Source organism: Octopus bimaculoides, chromosome Z (genome assembly GCF_046866305.1).
Source record: "Octopus bimaculoides isolate indiv1 chromosome Z, ASM4686630v1, whole genome shotgun sequence".
NCBI lineage: Eukaryota > Metazoa > Mollusca > Cephalopoda > Octopoda > Octopodidae > Octopus > Octopus bimaculoides.
In genome coordinates, this window is record NC_142944.1 from 13,797,560 (window position 1) to 13,812,671 (window position 15,112).

The window sequence follows — 15,112 nt, forward strand, 5'->3', positions numbered from 1 at the left end:
AGTACGTCCAGCCAGAGAAATCGTTATGAAGTTCGTCCAGCCATAGAAATCATTACAAAGTTCATCCAGCCAAAGAAATCATTATGAAGTACGTCCAGCCAGAGAAATCGTTATAAAGTTCATCCAGCCATAGAAATCATTATGAAGTTCGTCCAGCCAGAGAAATCATTATGAAGTTCGTCCAGCCATAGCAATCATTATGAAGTTCGTCCAGCCATAGAAATCATTATGAAGTTCTTCCAGCCATAGAAATCATTATGAAGTTCATCCACCCATAGAAATCATTATGAAGTACGTCCAGCCATAGAAATCGTTATGAAGGTCGTCCAGCCATAGAAATCATTATGAAGTTCGTCCAGCCATAGAAATCATTATGAAGTTCGTCCAGCCATAGCAATCATTATTAATTTAGTCCACCTATAGAAATCATTATGAAGTCCATCCAGCCATAGAAATCATTATGAAATGCGTCCAGCCATAGAAATCATTATGAAGTACGTCCAGCCAGAGAAATCGTTATGAGGGTCGTCCACCCATAGAAATCATTATGAAGTACGTCCAGCCGGAGGAATCCTTATGAAGTTCGTCCAGCCATAGAAATCATTATGAAGTTCATCCAGCCATAGAAATCATTAGGAAGTCCATCCAGCCATAGAAATCATTATGAAGTACGTCCAGCTAGAAAAATCGTTATGAAGTACGTCCAGCCATAAAAATCATTACGAAGTTCATCCACCCAAAGAAATCATTATGAAGTACGTCCAGCCAGAGAAATCATTATGAAGTTCTTCCAGCCATACAAATCATTATGAAGTACGTCCAGCCATAGAAATCATTATGAAGTTCGTCCAGCCATAGAAATCATTATGAAATGCGTCCAGCCATAGAAATCATTATGAAGTACGTCCAGCCAGAGAAATCGTTATGAGGGTCGTCCACCCATAGAAATCATTATGAAGTACGTCCAGCCGGAGGAATCCTTATGAAGTTCGTCCAGCCATAGAAATCATTATGAAGTTCATCCAGCCATAGAAATCATTAGGAAGTCCATCCAGCCATAGAAATCATTAGGAAGTCCATCCAGCCATAGAAATCATTATGAAGTACGTCCAGCTAGAAAAATCGTTATGAAGTACGTCCAGCCATAAAAATCATTATGAATTTCATGCAGCCATAGCAATCATTATGAAGTACGTCCAGCCATAGCAATCATTGTGAAGTACGTCCAGCCAGAGAAATCGTTATGAAGTTCGTCCAGCCATAGAAATCATTATGAAGTTCATCCAGCCATAGAAATCATTATGAAGTTCTTCCAGTCATAGAAATCATTATGAATTTCGTCCAGCCATAGCAATCATTATGAATTTCATCCAACCATAGCAATCATTATGAAGTTCGTCCAGCCATAGCAATCATTATGAAGTACGCCCAGCCATAGCAATCATTATGAATTTCGTCCACCCATAGAAATCATTATGAAGTTCATCCAGCCATAGAAATCATTATGAAGTTCGTCCAGCCATAGAAATCATTATGAAGTTCGTCCAGCCATAGCAATCATTATGAAGTACGTCCAGCCAGAGAAATCGATAGGAAGTTCGTCCAGCCATTGAAATTATTACGAAGTTCATCCAGCCATAGAAGACATTATGAAGTTCGTCCAGCCATAGCAATCATTATGAATTTTGTCGACCCATAGAAATCATTATGAAGTACGTCCAGCCAGAGAAATCGTTATGAAGTTCGTCCAGCCATAGAAATCATTATGAAGTTCGTCCAGCCATAGAAATCATTATGAAGTTCATCCAGCCATAGCAATCATTATGAAGTTCGTCCAGCCATAGCAATCATTATGAAGTTCTTCCAGCCATAGAAATCATTATGAAGTTCATCCAGCCATAGAAATCATTATGAAGTACGTCCAGCCATAGAAATCGTTATGACGGTCGTCCAGCCATAGAAATCATTATGAAGTTCGTCCAGCCATAGAAATCATTATGAAGTTCGTCCAGCCATAGCAATCATTATGAATTTAGTCCACCTATAGAAATCATTATGAAGTCCATCCAGCCATAGAAATCATTATGAAATGCGTCCAGCCATAGAAATCATTATGAAGTACGTCCAGCCAGAGAAATCGTTATGAGGGTCGTCCACCCATAGAAATCATTATGAAGTACGTCCAGCCGGAGGAATCCTTATGAAGTTCGTCCAGCCATAGAAATCATTATGAAGTTCATCCAGCCATAGAAATCATTAGGAAGTCCATCCAGCCATAGAAATCATTATGAAGTACGTCCAGCTAGAAAAATCGTTATGAAGTACGTCCAGCCATAAAAATCATTACGAAGTTCATCCACCCAAAGAAATCATTATGAAGTACGTCCAGCCAGAGAAATCATTATGAAGTTCTTCCAGCCATACAAATCATTATGAAGTACGTCCAGCCATAGAAATCATTATGAAGTTCGTCCAGCCATAGAAATCATTATGAAATGCGTCCAGCCATAGAAATCATTATGAAGTACGTCCAGCCAGAGAAATCGTTATGAGGGTCGTCCACCCATAGAAATCATTATGAAGTACGTCCAGCCGGAGGAATCCTTATGAAGTTCGTCCAGCCATAGAAATCATTATGAAGTTCATCCAGCCATAGAAATCATTAGGAAGTCCATCCAGCCATAGAAATCATTAGGAAGTCCATCCAGCCATAGAAATCATTATGAAGTACGTCCAGCTAGAAAAATCGTTATGAAGTACGTCCAGCCATAAAAATCATTATGAATTTCATGCAGCCATAGCAATCATTATGAAGTACGTCCAGCCATAGCAATCATTGTGAAGTACGTCCAGCCAGAGAAATCGTTATGAAGTTCGTCCAGCCATAGAAATCATTATGAAGTTCATCCAGCCATAGAAATCATTATGAAGTTCTTCCAGTCATAGAAATCATTATGAATTTCGTCCAGCCATAGCAATCATTATGAATTTCATCCAACCATAGCAATCATTATGAAGTTCGTCCAGCCATAGCAATCATTATGAAGTACGCCCAGCCATAGCAATCATTATGAATTTCGTCCACCCATAGAAATCATTATGAAGTTCATCCAGCCATAGAAATCATTATGAAGTTCGTCCAGCCATAGAAATCATTATGAAGTTCGTCCAGCCATAGCAATCATTATGAAGTACGTCCAGCCAGAGAAATCGATAGGAAGTTCGTCCAGCCATTGAAATTATTACGAAGTTCATCCAGCCATAGAAGACATTATGAAGTTCGTCCAGCCATAGCAATCATTATGAATTTTGTCCACCCATAGAAATCATTATGAAGTACGTCCAGCCAGAGAAATCGTTATGAAGTTCGTCCAGCCATAGAAATCATTATGAAGTTCGTCCAGCCATAGAAATCATTATGAAGTTCATCCAGCCATAGCAATCATTATGAAGTTCGTCCAGCCATAGCAATCATTATGAAGTTCTTCCAGCCATAGAAATCATTATGAAGTACGTCCAGCCATAGAAATCGTTATGACGGTCGTCCAGCCATAGAAATCATTATGAAGTTCGTCCAGCCATAGAAATCATTATGAAGTTCGTCCAGCCATAGCAATCATTATGAATTTAGTCCACCTATAGAAATCATTATGAAGTCCATCCAGCCATAGAAATCATTATGAAATGCGTCCAGCCATAGAAATCATTATGAAGTACGTCCAGCCAGAGAAATCGTTATGAGGGTCGTCCACCCATAGAAATCATTATGAAGTACGTCCAGCCGGAGGAATCCTTATGAAGTTCGTCCAGCCATAGAAATCATTATGAAGTTCATCCAGCCATAGAAATCATTAGGAAGTCCATCCAGCCATAGAAATCATTATGAAGTACGTCCAGCTAGAAAAATCGTTATGAAGTACGTCCAGCCATAAAAATCATTACGAAGTTCATCCACCCAAAGAAATCATTATGAAGTACGTCCAGCCAGAGAAATCATTATGAAGTTCTTCCAGCCATACAAATCATTATGAAGTACGTCCAGCCATAGAAATCATTATGAAGTTCGTCCAGCCATAGAAATCATTATGAAATGCGTCCAGCCATAGAAATCATTATGAAGTACGTCCAGCCAGAGAAATCGTTATGAGGGTCGTCCACCCATAGAAATCATTATGAAGTACGTCCAGCCGGAGGAATCCTTATGAAGTTCGTCCAGCCATAGAAATCATTATGAAGTTCATCCAGCCATAGAAATCATTAGGAAGTCCATCCAGCCATAGAAATCATTAGGAAGTCCATCCAGCCATAGAAATCATTATGAAGTACGTCCAGCTAGAAAAATCGTTATGAAGTACGTCCAGCCATAAAAATCATTATGAATTTCATGCAGCCATAGCAATCATTATGAAGTACGTCCAGCCATAGCAATCATTGTGAAGTACGTCCAGCCAGAGAAATCGTTATGAAGTTCGTCCAGCCATAGAAATCATTATGAAGTTCATCCAGCCATAGAAATCATTATGAAGTTCTTCCAGTCATAGAAATCATTATGAATTTCGTCCAGCCATAGCAATCATTATGAATTTCATCCAACCATAGCAATCATTATGAAGTTCGTCCAGCCATAGCAATCATTATGAAGTACGCCCAGCCATAGCAATCATTATGAATTTCGTCCACCCATAGAAATCATTATGAAGTTCATCCAGCCATAGAAATCATTATGAAGTTCGTCCAGCCATAGAAATCATTATGAAGTTCGTCCAGCCATAGCAATCATTATGAAGTACGTCCAGCCAGAGAAATCGATAGGAAGTTCGTCCAGCCATTGAAATTATTACGAAGTTCATCCAGCCATAGAAGACATTATGAAGTTCGTCCAGCCATAGCAATCATTATGAATTTTGTCCACCCATAGAAATCATTATGAAGTACGTCCAGCCAGAGAAATCGTTATGAAGTTCGTCCAGCCATAGAAATCATTATGAAGTTCGTCCAGCCATAGAAATCATTATGAAGTTCATCCAGCCATAGCAATCATTATGAAGTTCGTCCAGCCATAGCAATCATTATGAAGTTCTTCCAGCCATAGAAATCATTATGAAGTACGTCCAGCCATAGAAATCGTTATGACGGTCGTCCAGCCATAGAAATCATTATGAAGTTCGTCCAGCCATAGAAATCATTATGAAGTTCGTCCAGCCATAGCAATCATTATGAATTTAGTCCACCTATAGAAATCATTATGAAGTCCATCCAGCCATAGAAATCATTATGAAATGCGTCCAGCCATAGAAATCATTATGAAGTACGTCCAGCCAGAGAAATCGTTATGAGGGTCGTCCACCCATAGAAATCATTATGAAGTACGTCCAGCCGGAGGAATCCTTATGAAGTTCGTCCAGCCATAGAAATCATTATGAAGTTCATCCAGCCATAGAAATCATTAGGAAGTCCATCCAGCCATAGAAATCATTATGAAGTACGTCCAGCTAGAAAAATCGTTATGAAGTACGTCCAGCCATAAAAATCATTACGAAGTTCATCCACCCAAAGAAATCATTATGAAGTACGTCCAGCCAGAGAAATCATTATGAAGTTCTTCCAGCCATACAAATCATTATGAAGTACGTCCAGCCATAGAAATCATTATGAAGTTCGTCCAGCCATAGAAATCATTATGAAATGCGTCCAGCCATAGAAATCATTATGAAGTACGTCCAGCCAGAGAAATCGTTATGAGGGTCGTCCACCCATAGAAATCATTATGAAGTACGTCCAGCCGGAGGAATCCTTATGAAGTTCGTCCAGCCATAGAAATCATTATGAAGTTCATCCAGCCATAGAAATCATTAGGAAGTCCATCCAGCCATAGAAATCATTAGGAAGTCCATCCAGCCATAGAAATCATTATGAAGTACGTCCAGCTAGAAAAATCGTTATGAAGTACGTCCAGCCATAAAAATCATTATGAATTTCATGCAGCCATAGCAATCATTATGAAGTACGTCCAGCCATAGCAATCATTGTGAAGTACGTCCAGCCAGAGAAATCGTTATGAAGTTCGTCCAGCCATAGAAATCATTATGAAGTTCATCCAGCCATAGAAATCATTATGAAGTTCTTCCAGTCATAGAAATCATTATGAATTTCGTCCAGCCATAGCAATCATTATGAATTTCATCCAACCATAGCAATCATTATGAAGTTCGTCCAGCCATAGCAATCATTATGAAGTACGCCCAGCCATAGAAATCATTATGAAGTTCTTCCAGCCATAGAAATCATTATGAAGTTCATCCACCCATAGAAATCATTATGAAGTACGTCCAGCCATAGAAATCGTTATGAAGGTCGTCCAGCCATAGAAATCATTATGAAGTTCGTCCAGCCATAGAAATCATTATGAAGTTCGTCCAGCCATAGCAATCATTATTAATTTAGTCCACCTATAGAAATCATTATGAAGTCCATCCAGCCATAGAAATCATTATGAAATGCGTCCAGCCATAGAAATCATTATGAAGTACGTCCAGCCAGAGAAATCGTTATGAGGGTCGTCCACCCATAGAAATCATTATGAAGTACGTCCAGCCGGAGGAATCCTTATGAAGTTCGTCCAGCCATAGAAATCATTATGAAGTTCATCCAGCCATAGAAATCATTAGGAAGTCCATCCAGCCATAGAAATCATTATGAAGTACGTCCAGCTAGAAAAATCGTTATGAAGTACGTCCAGCCATAAAAATCATTACGAAGTTCATCCACCCAAAGAAATCATTATGAAGTACGTCCAGCCAGAGAAATCATTATGAAGTTCTTCCAGCCATACAAATCATTATGAAGTACGTCCAGCCATAGAAATCATTATGAAGTTCGTCCAGCCATAGAAATCATTATGAAATGCGTCCAGCCATAGAAATCATTATGAAGTACGTCCAGCCAGAGAAATCGTTATGAGGGTCGTCCACCCATAGAAATCATTATGAAGTACGTCCAGCCGGAGGAATCCTTATGAAGTTCGTCCAGCCATAGAAATCATTATGAAGTTCATCCAGCCATAGAAATCATTAGGAAGTCCATCCAGCCATAGAAATCATTAGGAAGTCCATCCAGCCATAGAAATCATTATGAAGTACGTCCAGCTAGAAAAATCGTTATGAAGTACGTCCAGCCATAAAAATCATTATGAATTTCATGCAGCCATAGCAATCATTATGAAGTACGTCCAGCCATAGCAATCATTGTGAAGTACGTCCAGCCAGAGAAATCGTTATGAAGTTCGTCCAGCCATAGAAATCATTATGAAGTTCATCCAGCCATAGAAATCATTATGAAGTTCTTCCAGTCATAGAAATCATTATGAATTTCGTCCAGCCATAGCAATCATTATGAATTTCATCCAACCATAGCAATCATTATGAAGTTCGTCCAGCCATAGCAATCATTATGAAGTACGCCCAGCCATAGCAATCATTATGAATTTCGTCCACCCATAGAAATCATTATGAAGTTCATCCAGCCATAGAAATCATTATGAAGTTCGTCCAGCCATAGAAATCATTATGAAGTTCGTCCAGCCATAGCAATCATTATGAAGTACGTCCAGCCAGAGAAATCGATAGGAAGTTCGTCCAGCCATTGAAATTATTACGAAGTTCATCCAGCCATAGAAGACATTATGAAGTTCGTCCAGCCATAGCAATCATTATGAATTTTGTCCACCCATAGAAATCATTATGAAGTACGTCCAGCCAGAGAAATCGTTATGAAGTTCGTCCAGCCATAGAAATCATTATGAAGTTCGTCCAGCCATAGAAATCATTATGAAGTTCATCCAGCCATAGCAATCATTATGAAGTTCGTCCAGCCATAGCAATCATTATGAAGTTCTTCCAGCCATAGAAATCATTATGAAGTTCATCCAGCCATAGAAATCATTATGAAGTACGTCCAGCCATAGAAATCGTTATGACGGTCGTCCAGCCATAGAAATCATTATGAAGTTCGTCCAGCCATAGAAATCATTATGAAGTTCGTCCAGCCATAGCAATCATTATGAATTTAGTCCACCTATAGAAATCATTATGAAGTCCATCCAGCCATAGAAATCATTATGAAATGCGTCCAGCCATAGAAATCATTATGAAGTACGTCCAGCCAGAGAAATCGTTATGAGGGTCGTCCACCCATAGAAATCATTATGAAGTACGTCCAGCCGGAGGAATCCTTATGAAGTTCGTCCAGCCATAGAAATCATTATGAAGTTCATCCAGCCATAGAAATCATTAGGAAGTCCATCCAGCCATAGAAATCATTATGAAGTACGTCCAGCTAGAAAAATCGTTATGAAGTACGTCCAGCCATAAAAATCATTACGAAGTTCATCCACCCAAAGAAATCATTATGAAGTACGTCCAGCCAGAGAAATCATTATGAAGTTCTTCCAGCCATACAAATCATTATGAAGTACGTCCAGCCATAGAAATCATTATGAAGTTCATCCAGCCATAGAAATCATTATGAAATGCGTCCAGCCATAGAAATCATTATGAAGTACGTCCAGCCAGAGAAATCGTTATGAGGGTCGTCCACCCATAGAAATCATTATGAAGTACGTCCAGCCGGAGGAATCCTTATGAAGTTCGTCCAGCCATAGAAATCATTATGAAGTTCATCCAGCCATAGAAATCATTAGGAAGTCCATCCAGCCATAGAAATCATTAGGAAGTCCATCCAGCCATAGAAATCATTATGAAGTACGTCCAGCTAGAAAAATCGTTATGAAGTACGTCCAGCCATAAAAATCATTATGAATTTCATGCAGCCATAGCAATCATTATGAAGTACGTCCAGCCATAGCAATCATTGTGAAGTACGTCCAGCCAGAGAAATCGTTATGAAGTTCGTCCAGCCATAGAAATCATTATGAAGTTCATCCAGCCATAGAAATCATTATGAAGTTCTTCCAGTCATAGAAATCATTATGAATTTCGTCCAGCCATAGCAATCATTATGAATTTCATCCAACCATAGCAATCATTATGAAGTTCGTCCAGCCATAGCAATCATTATGAAGTACGCCCAGCCATAGCAATCATTATGAATTTCGTCCACCCATAGAAATCATTATGAAGTTCATCCAGCCATAGAAATCATTATGAAGTTCGTCCAGCCATAGAAATCATTATGAAGTTCGTCCAGCCATAGCAATCATTATGAAGTACGTCCAGCCAGAGAAATCGATAGGAAGTTCGTCCAGCCATTGAAATTATTACGAAGTTCATCCAGCCATAGAAGACATTATGAAGTTCGTCCAGCCATAGCAATCATTATGAATTTTGTCCACCCATAGAAATCATTATGAAGTACGTCCAGCCAGAGAAATCGTTATGAAGTTCGTCCAGCCATAGAAATCATTATGAAGTTCGTCCAGCCATAGAAATCATTATGAAGTTCATCCAGCCATAGCAATCATTATGAAGTTCGTCCAGCCATAGCAATCATTATGAAGTTCTTCCAGCCATAGAAATCATTATGAAGTACGTCCAGCCATAGAAATCGTTATGACGGTCGTCCAGCCATAGAAATCATTATGAAGTTCGTCCAGCCATAGAAATCATTATGAAGTTCGTCCAGCCATAGCAATCATTATGAATTTAGTCCACCTATAGAAATCATTATGAAGTCCATCCAGCCATAGAAATCATTATGAAATGCGTCCAGCCATAGAAATCATTATGAAGTACGTCCAGCCAGAGAAATCGTTATGAGGGTCGTCCACCCATAGAAATCATTATGAAGTACGTCCAGCCGGAGGAATCCTTATGAAGTTCGTCCAGCCATAGAAATCATTATGAAGTTCATCCAGCCATAGAAATCATTAGGAAGTCCATCCAGCCATAGAAATCATTATGAAGTACGTCCAGCTAGAAAAATCGTTATGAAGTACGTCCAGCCATAAAAATCATTACGAAGTTCATCCACCCAAAGAAATCATTATGAAGTACGTCCAGCCAGAGAAATCATTATGAAGTTCTTCCAGCCATACAAATCATTATGAAGTACGTCCAGCCATAGAAATCATTATGAAGTTCGTCCAGCCATAGAAATCATTATGAAATGCGTCCAGCCATAGAAATCATTATGAAGTACGTCCAGCCAGAGAAATCGTTATGAGGGTCGTCCACCCATAGAAATCATTATGAAGTACGTCCAGCCGGAGGAATCCTTATGAAGTTCGTCCAGCCATAGAAATCATTATGAAGTTCATCCAGCCATAGAAATCATTAGGAAGTCCATCCAGCCATAGAAATCATTAGGAAGTCCATCCAGCCATAGAAATCATTATGAAGTACGTCCAGCTAGAAAAATCGTTATGAAGTACGTCCAGCCATAAAAATCATTATGAATTTCATGCAGCCATAGCAATCATTATGAAGTACGTCCAGCCATAGCAATCATTGTGAAGTACGTCCAGCCAGAGAAATCGTTATGAAGTTCGTCCAGCCATAGAAATCATTATGAAGTTCATCCAGCCATAGAAATCATTATGAAGTTCTTCCAGTCATAGAAATCATTATGAATTTCGTCCAGCCATAGCAATCATTATGAATTTCATCCAACCATAGCAATCATTATCAAGTTCGTCCAGCCATAGCAATCATTATGAAGTACGCCCAGCCATAGCAATCATTATGAATTTCGTCCACCCATAGAAATCATTATGAAGTTCATCCAGCCATAGAAATCATTATGAAGTTCGTCCAGCCATAGAAATCATTATGAAGTTCGTCCAGCCATAGCAATCATTATGAAGTACGTCCAGCCAGAGAAATCGATAGGAAGTTCGTCCAGCCATTGAAATTATTACGAAGTTCATCCAGCCATAGAAGACATTATGAAGTTCGTCCAGCCATAGCAATCATTATGAATTTTGTCCACCCATAGAAATCATTATGAAGTACGTCCAGCCAGAGAAATCGTTATGAAGTTCGTCCAGCCATAGAAATCATTATGAAGTTCGTCCAGCCATAGAAATCATTATGAAGTTCATCCAGCCATAGCAATCATTATGAAGTTCGTCCAGCCATAGCAATCATTATGAAGTTCTTCCAGCCATAGAAATCATTATGAAGTTCATCCAGCCATAGAAATCATTATGAAGTACGTCCAGCCATAGAAATCGTTATGACGGTCGTCCAGCCATAGAAATCATTATGAAGTTCGTCCAGCCATAGAAATCATTATGAAGTTCGTCCAGCCATAGCAATCATTATGAATTTAGTCCACCTATAGAAATCATTATGAAGTTCATCCAGCCACAGAAATCATTATGAAATGCGTCCAGCCATACAAATCATTATGAAGTACGTCCAGCCAGAGAAATCGTTATGAGGGTCGTCCAGCCATAGAAATCATTATGAATTTCGTCCACCCATAGAAATCATTATGAAGTACGTCCAGCCGGAGGAATCCTTATGAAGTTCGTCCAGCCATAGAAATCATTATGAAGTTCATCCAGCCATAGAAATCATTAGGAAGTCCATCCAGCCATAGAAATCATTAGGAAGTCCATCCAGCCATAGAAATCATTAGGAAGTCCATCCAGCCATAGAAATCATTATGAAGTACGTCCAGCTAGAAAAATCGTTATGAAGTACGTCAAGCCATAAAAATCATTACGAAGTTCATCCACCTAAAGAAATCATTATGAAGTACGTCCAGCCAGAGAAATCATTATGAAGTTCTTCCAGCCATAGAAATCATTATGAAGTACGTCCAGCCAGAGAAATCATTATGAACTTCGTCCAGCCATAGAAATCATTATGAAGTACGTCCAGCTAGAGAAATCGTTATGAAGTACGTCCAGGCATAGAAATCATTATGAAGTTTGTCCAACCATAGAAATCGTTATGATGTTCGTCCAGCCATAGAAATCATTATGAAGTTCATTCAGCCATAGAAATCATTATGAATTTCGTGCAGCCATAGCAATCATTATGAAGTACGTCCAGCCATAGCAATCATTGTGAAGTACGTCCAGCCAGAGAAATCGTTATGAAGTTCATCCAGCCATAGAAATCATTATGAAGTTCGTCCAGCCATAGAAATCATTATGAAGTTCTTCCAGCCATAGAAATCATTATGAAGTTCGTCCAGCCATAGCAATCATTATGAAGTACGCCCGGCCATAACAATCATTATGAATTTCGTCCACCCATAGAAATCATTATGAAGTTCATCCAGCCATAGAAATCATTATGAAGTTCGTCCAGCCATAGCAATCATTATGAATTTCGTCCACCCATAGAAATCATTATGAAGTTCATCCAGCCATAGAAATCATTATGAAGTACGTCCAGCTAGAGAAATCATTATGAAGTACGTCCAGGCATAGAAATCATTATGAAGTTTGTCCAACCATAGAAATCGTTATGATGTTCATCCAGCCATAGAAATCATTATGAAGTTTGTCCAGCCATAGAAATCATTATGAATTTCGTCCACCCATAGAAATCATTATGAAGTTCGTCCAGCTATAGAAATCATTATAAAGTTCATCCAGCCATAGAAATCATTATGAAGTTCATCCAGCCATAGAAATCATTATGAAGTCCGTCCAGCTATAGAAGTCATTATGAAGTTCGTCGAGCCATAGCAATCATTATGAAGTTCGTCCAGCCATAGCAATCATTATGAAGTACGTCCAGCCAGAGAAATTGTTATGAAGTTCGTCCAGCCATAGAAATCCTTATGAAGTTCATCCAGCCATAGAAATCATTACGAAGTTCATCCAGCCAAAGAAATCATTCCAAAACAGACAAATGGAGCCTTGTCCAACTCCCAGCCTCACCAATTCCTGTCAAACGATCCAAGTCAGGTCAACATGGAAAATGGATGTCGAATGATGATGATGACAATCATTGACACCAGTTACGGTAGCAAATTATTGTTACTCTTTTTTACATTTTTATTCTTTTACTTGTGTCAGTCATTTGACTGCAGCCATGCTGGAGCACCGCTTTTAGTTGAACAAATTAACCTGAGGACTTATTGTTTATAAGTCTGGTACTTATTCTATCGGTCTGTTTTGCTGAACTGCTAAGTTATGAGAACGTAAACATACCAACATCAGTTGTCAAGCGGGGAAGACAAACACATACATATATATGATGGGCTTCCTTCAGTTTTCTTCTACCAAATCCGCTCACAAGGCTTTGATTGGCTTGAGGCTATAGTAGAAGACACTTGTCCAAGGTGCCACAGTGTGAGACTGAACCTGGAACCATGCGGTTCTTATGCAAGCTACTTACCACACAACCATTCCTGCACCTACATATACATACACACACACATTTATATATATATATACACACACACACACACACAAATATACATATGTATATATATGCATATATGCATTCATATATATACATACACACACACACATACATATATATATATATGCATTCATATATATACATACACACACACACATACATATATATATATATGCATTCATATATATACATACACACACACACATACATATATATATATATGCATTCATATATATACATACACACACACACATACATACATATATATATATATATATATATATATATATATATACACACACACACACATACATACACATATATATACAAGACACTTGCTCAAGGAGCTACAGTGAGGTTGAACCTGGAACCATGTTGCCGGGAAGCAAACTTCTTACCACACAAGCATGGCTGTGCCTATAGTCAAATTAAAAAATTTTTGCTGTAATGCTTCATATATTATGTTAATGCAATCAACATTCTACTCATGGGGGTGGGGAGAGATAAAGAAAAAGGAGTTTACAAAACCAGCCCCATAATTGTAGGACCATTATTACCAGCTTTCATGTCATCCTTGAACATGTCTTCGTAGATATCGACCAGCAATTCTGAATGAAGATGAAGAAAACGTTTATCAGTGAAACAGATGTGAAAATTATTTTAATTACTCATGTAAACTTTGAACAAAGTGAAAATTAACATTTAATGAATGAATATATAATGGCCATAATAATCACGATAATTGTAATATAAGTTCTTTCTTGCATTAGTTTTCCAAAGTTTCAAATCTGCATTATCTAAGGTTTGGTAGAGGTGTGTACTTTTCACTGAGTGATATGCAAGATATAGCTCAGGGTCCCAAAACATTTTAGACCATTGGCCCCTTCATGGAATCCTTGACCGCTCATTGACCCCCAGACAAACTCTCTCTCTCTTTTTACTCTTTTACTTGTTCCAGTCATTTGACTGCGGCCATGCTGGGGCACTGCCTTTACTCGAACATATCGATCCCAGGACTTATTCTTTGTAAGCCTAGTACTTACTCTATCGGTCTCTTTTGCCGAACCGCTAAGTTACGGGGACTTTAACACATCAGCATCGGTTGTCAAGCTATGCTGGGGAGGACAAACACAGACACACAAACATATACACACACATACATACATATACGTATATATATATATATAACCATTTTAACGATGCGTACTGCCTTAATTCTTCGAAACGCTGGGGTTTTAATGGTGGCAGCTGATGAAGGAGATGTTTCTATGTGGCCTGCTTGTTTGTTGCACCTTGTTTACCATTTTGTCCATGTTCTTTTGCCACGTCATGTACCCAGTTATGTATCTATATGTACATGTGGATGAAGGTATATACATACATGTACATATATATGCATATACTCATATATTGTATATATATATATATATATATATATATATAGGACAGGCTTCTTTCAATTTCCGTCTACCAAATCCACTCACAAGGCTTTCATCGGCCCGAGGCTATAGTAGAAGACACTTGCCCAATGTGCCACGCAGTGGGAATGAACCTGGAACCATGTGGTTGGTAAGCGAGCTACTTAACACACAGCCACTATATATGCACCTGTACAAGAAAATAAATAAACAGTAATAATTAAGTAGATGTGCATTTATTGATCCCTTGAATAGTCATCATCAACCTCCCCAGGGGTTGATATCAACCACTTTGATGACCTGATATAGCTTGTTGAAAGACACTGAAAATCTGACTAGATATAATCATGT

General features: G+C 38.6%; 1 protein-coding gene across 1 annotated transcript in view; it reads right to left on the reverse strand.

Annotated features, from left to right (window-relative positions):
* LOC106874047 (uncharacterized) overlaps nucleotides 1-15,112 on the reverse strand; it is a 50,875-nt gene that overhangs the window by 18,548 nt on the left and 17,215 nt on the right. The window contains exon 5 of the mRNA XM_089365504.1: nucleotides 13,901-13,951. Coding sequence (XP_089221630.1) covers nucleotides 13,901-13,951 — 51 coding nt within the window. The remainder of the gene's footprint in view (nucleotides 1-13,900; nucleotides 13,952-15,112) is intronic.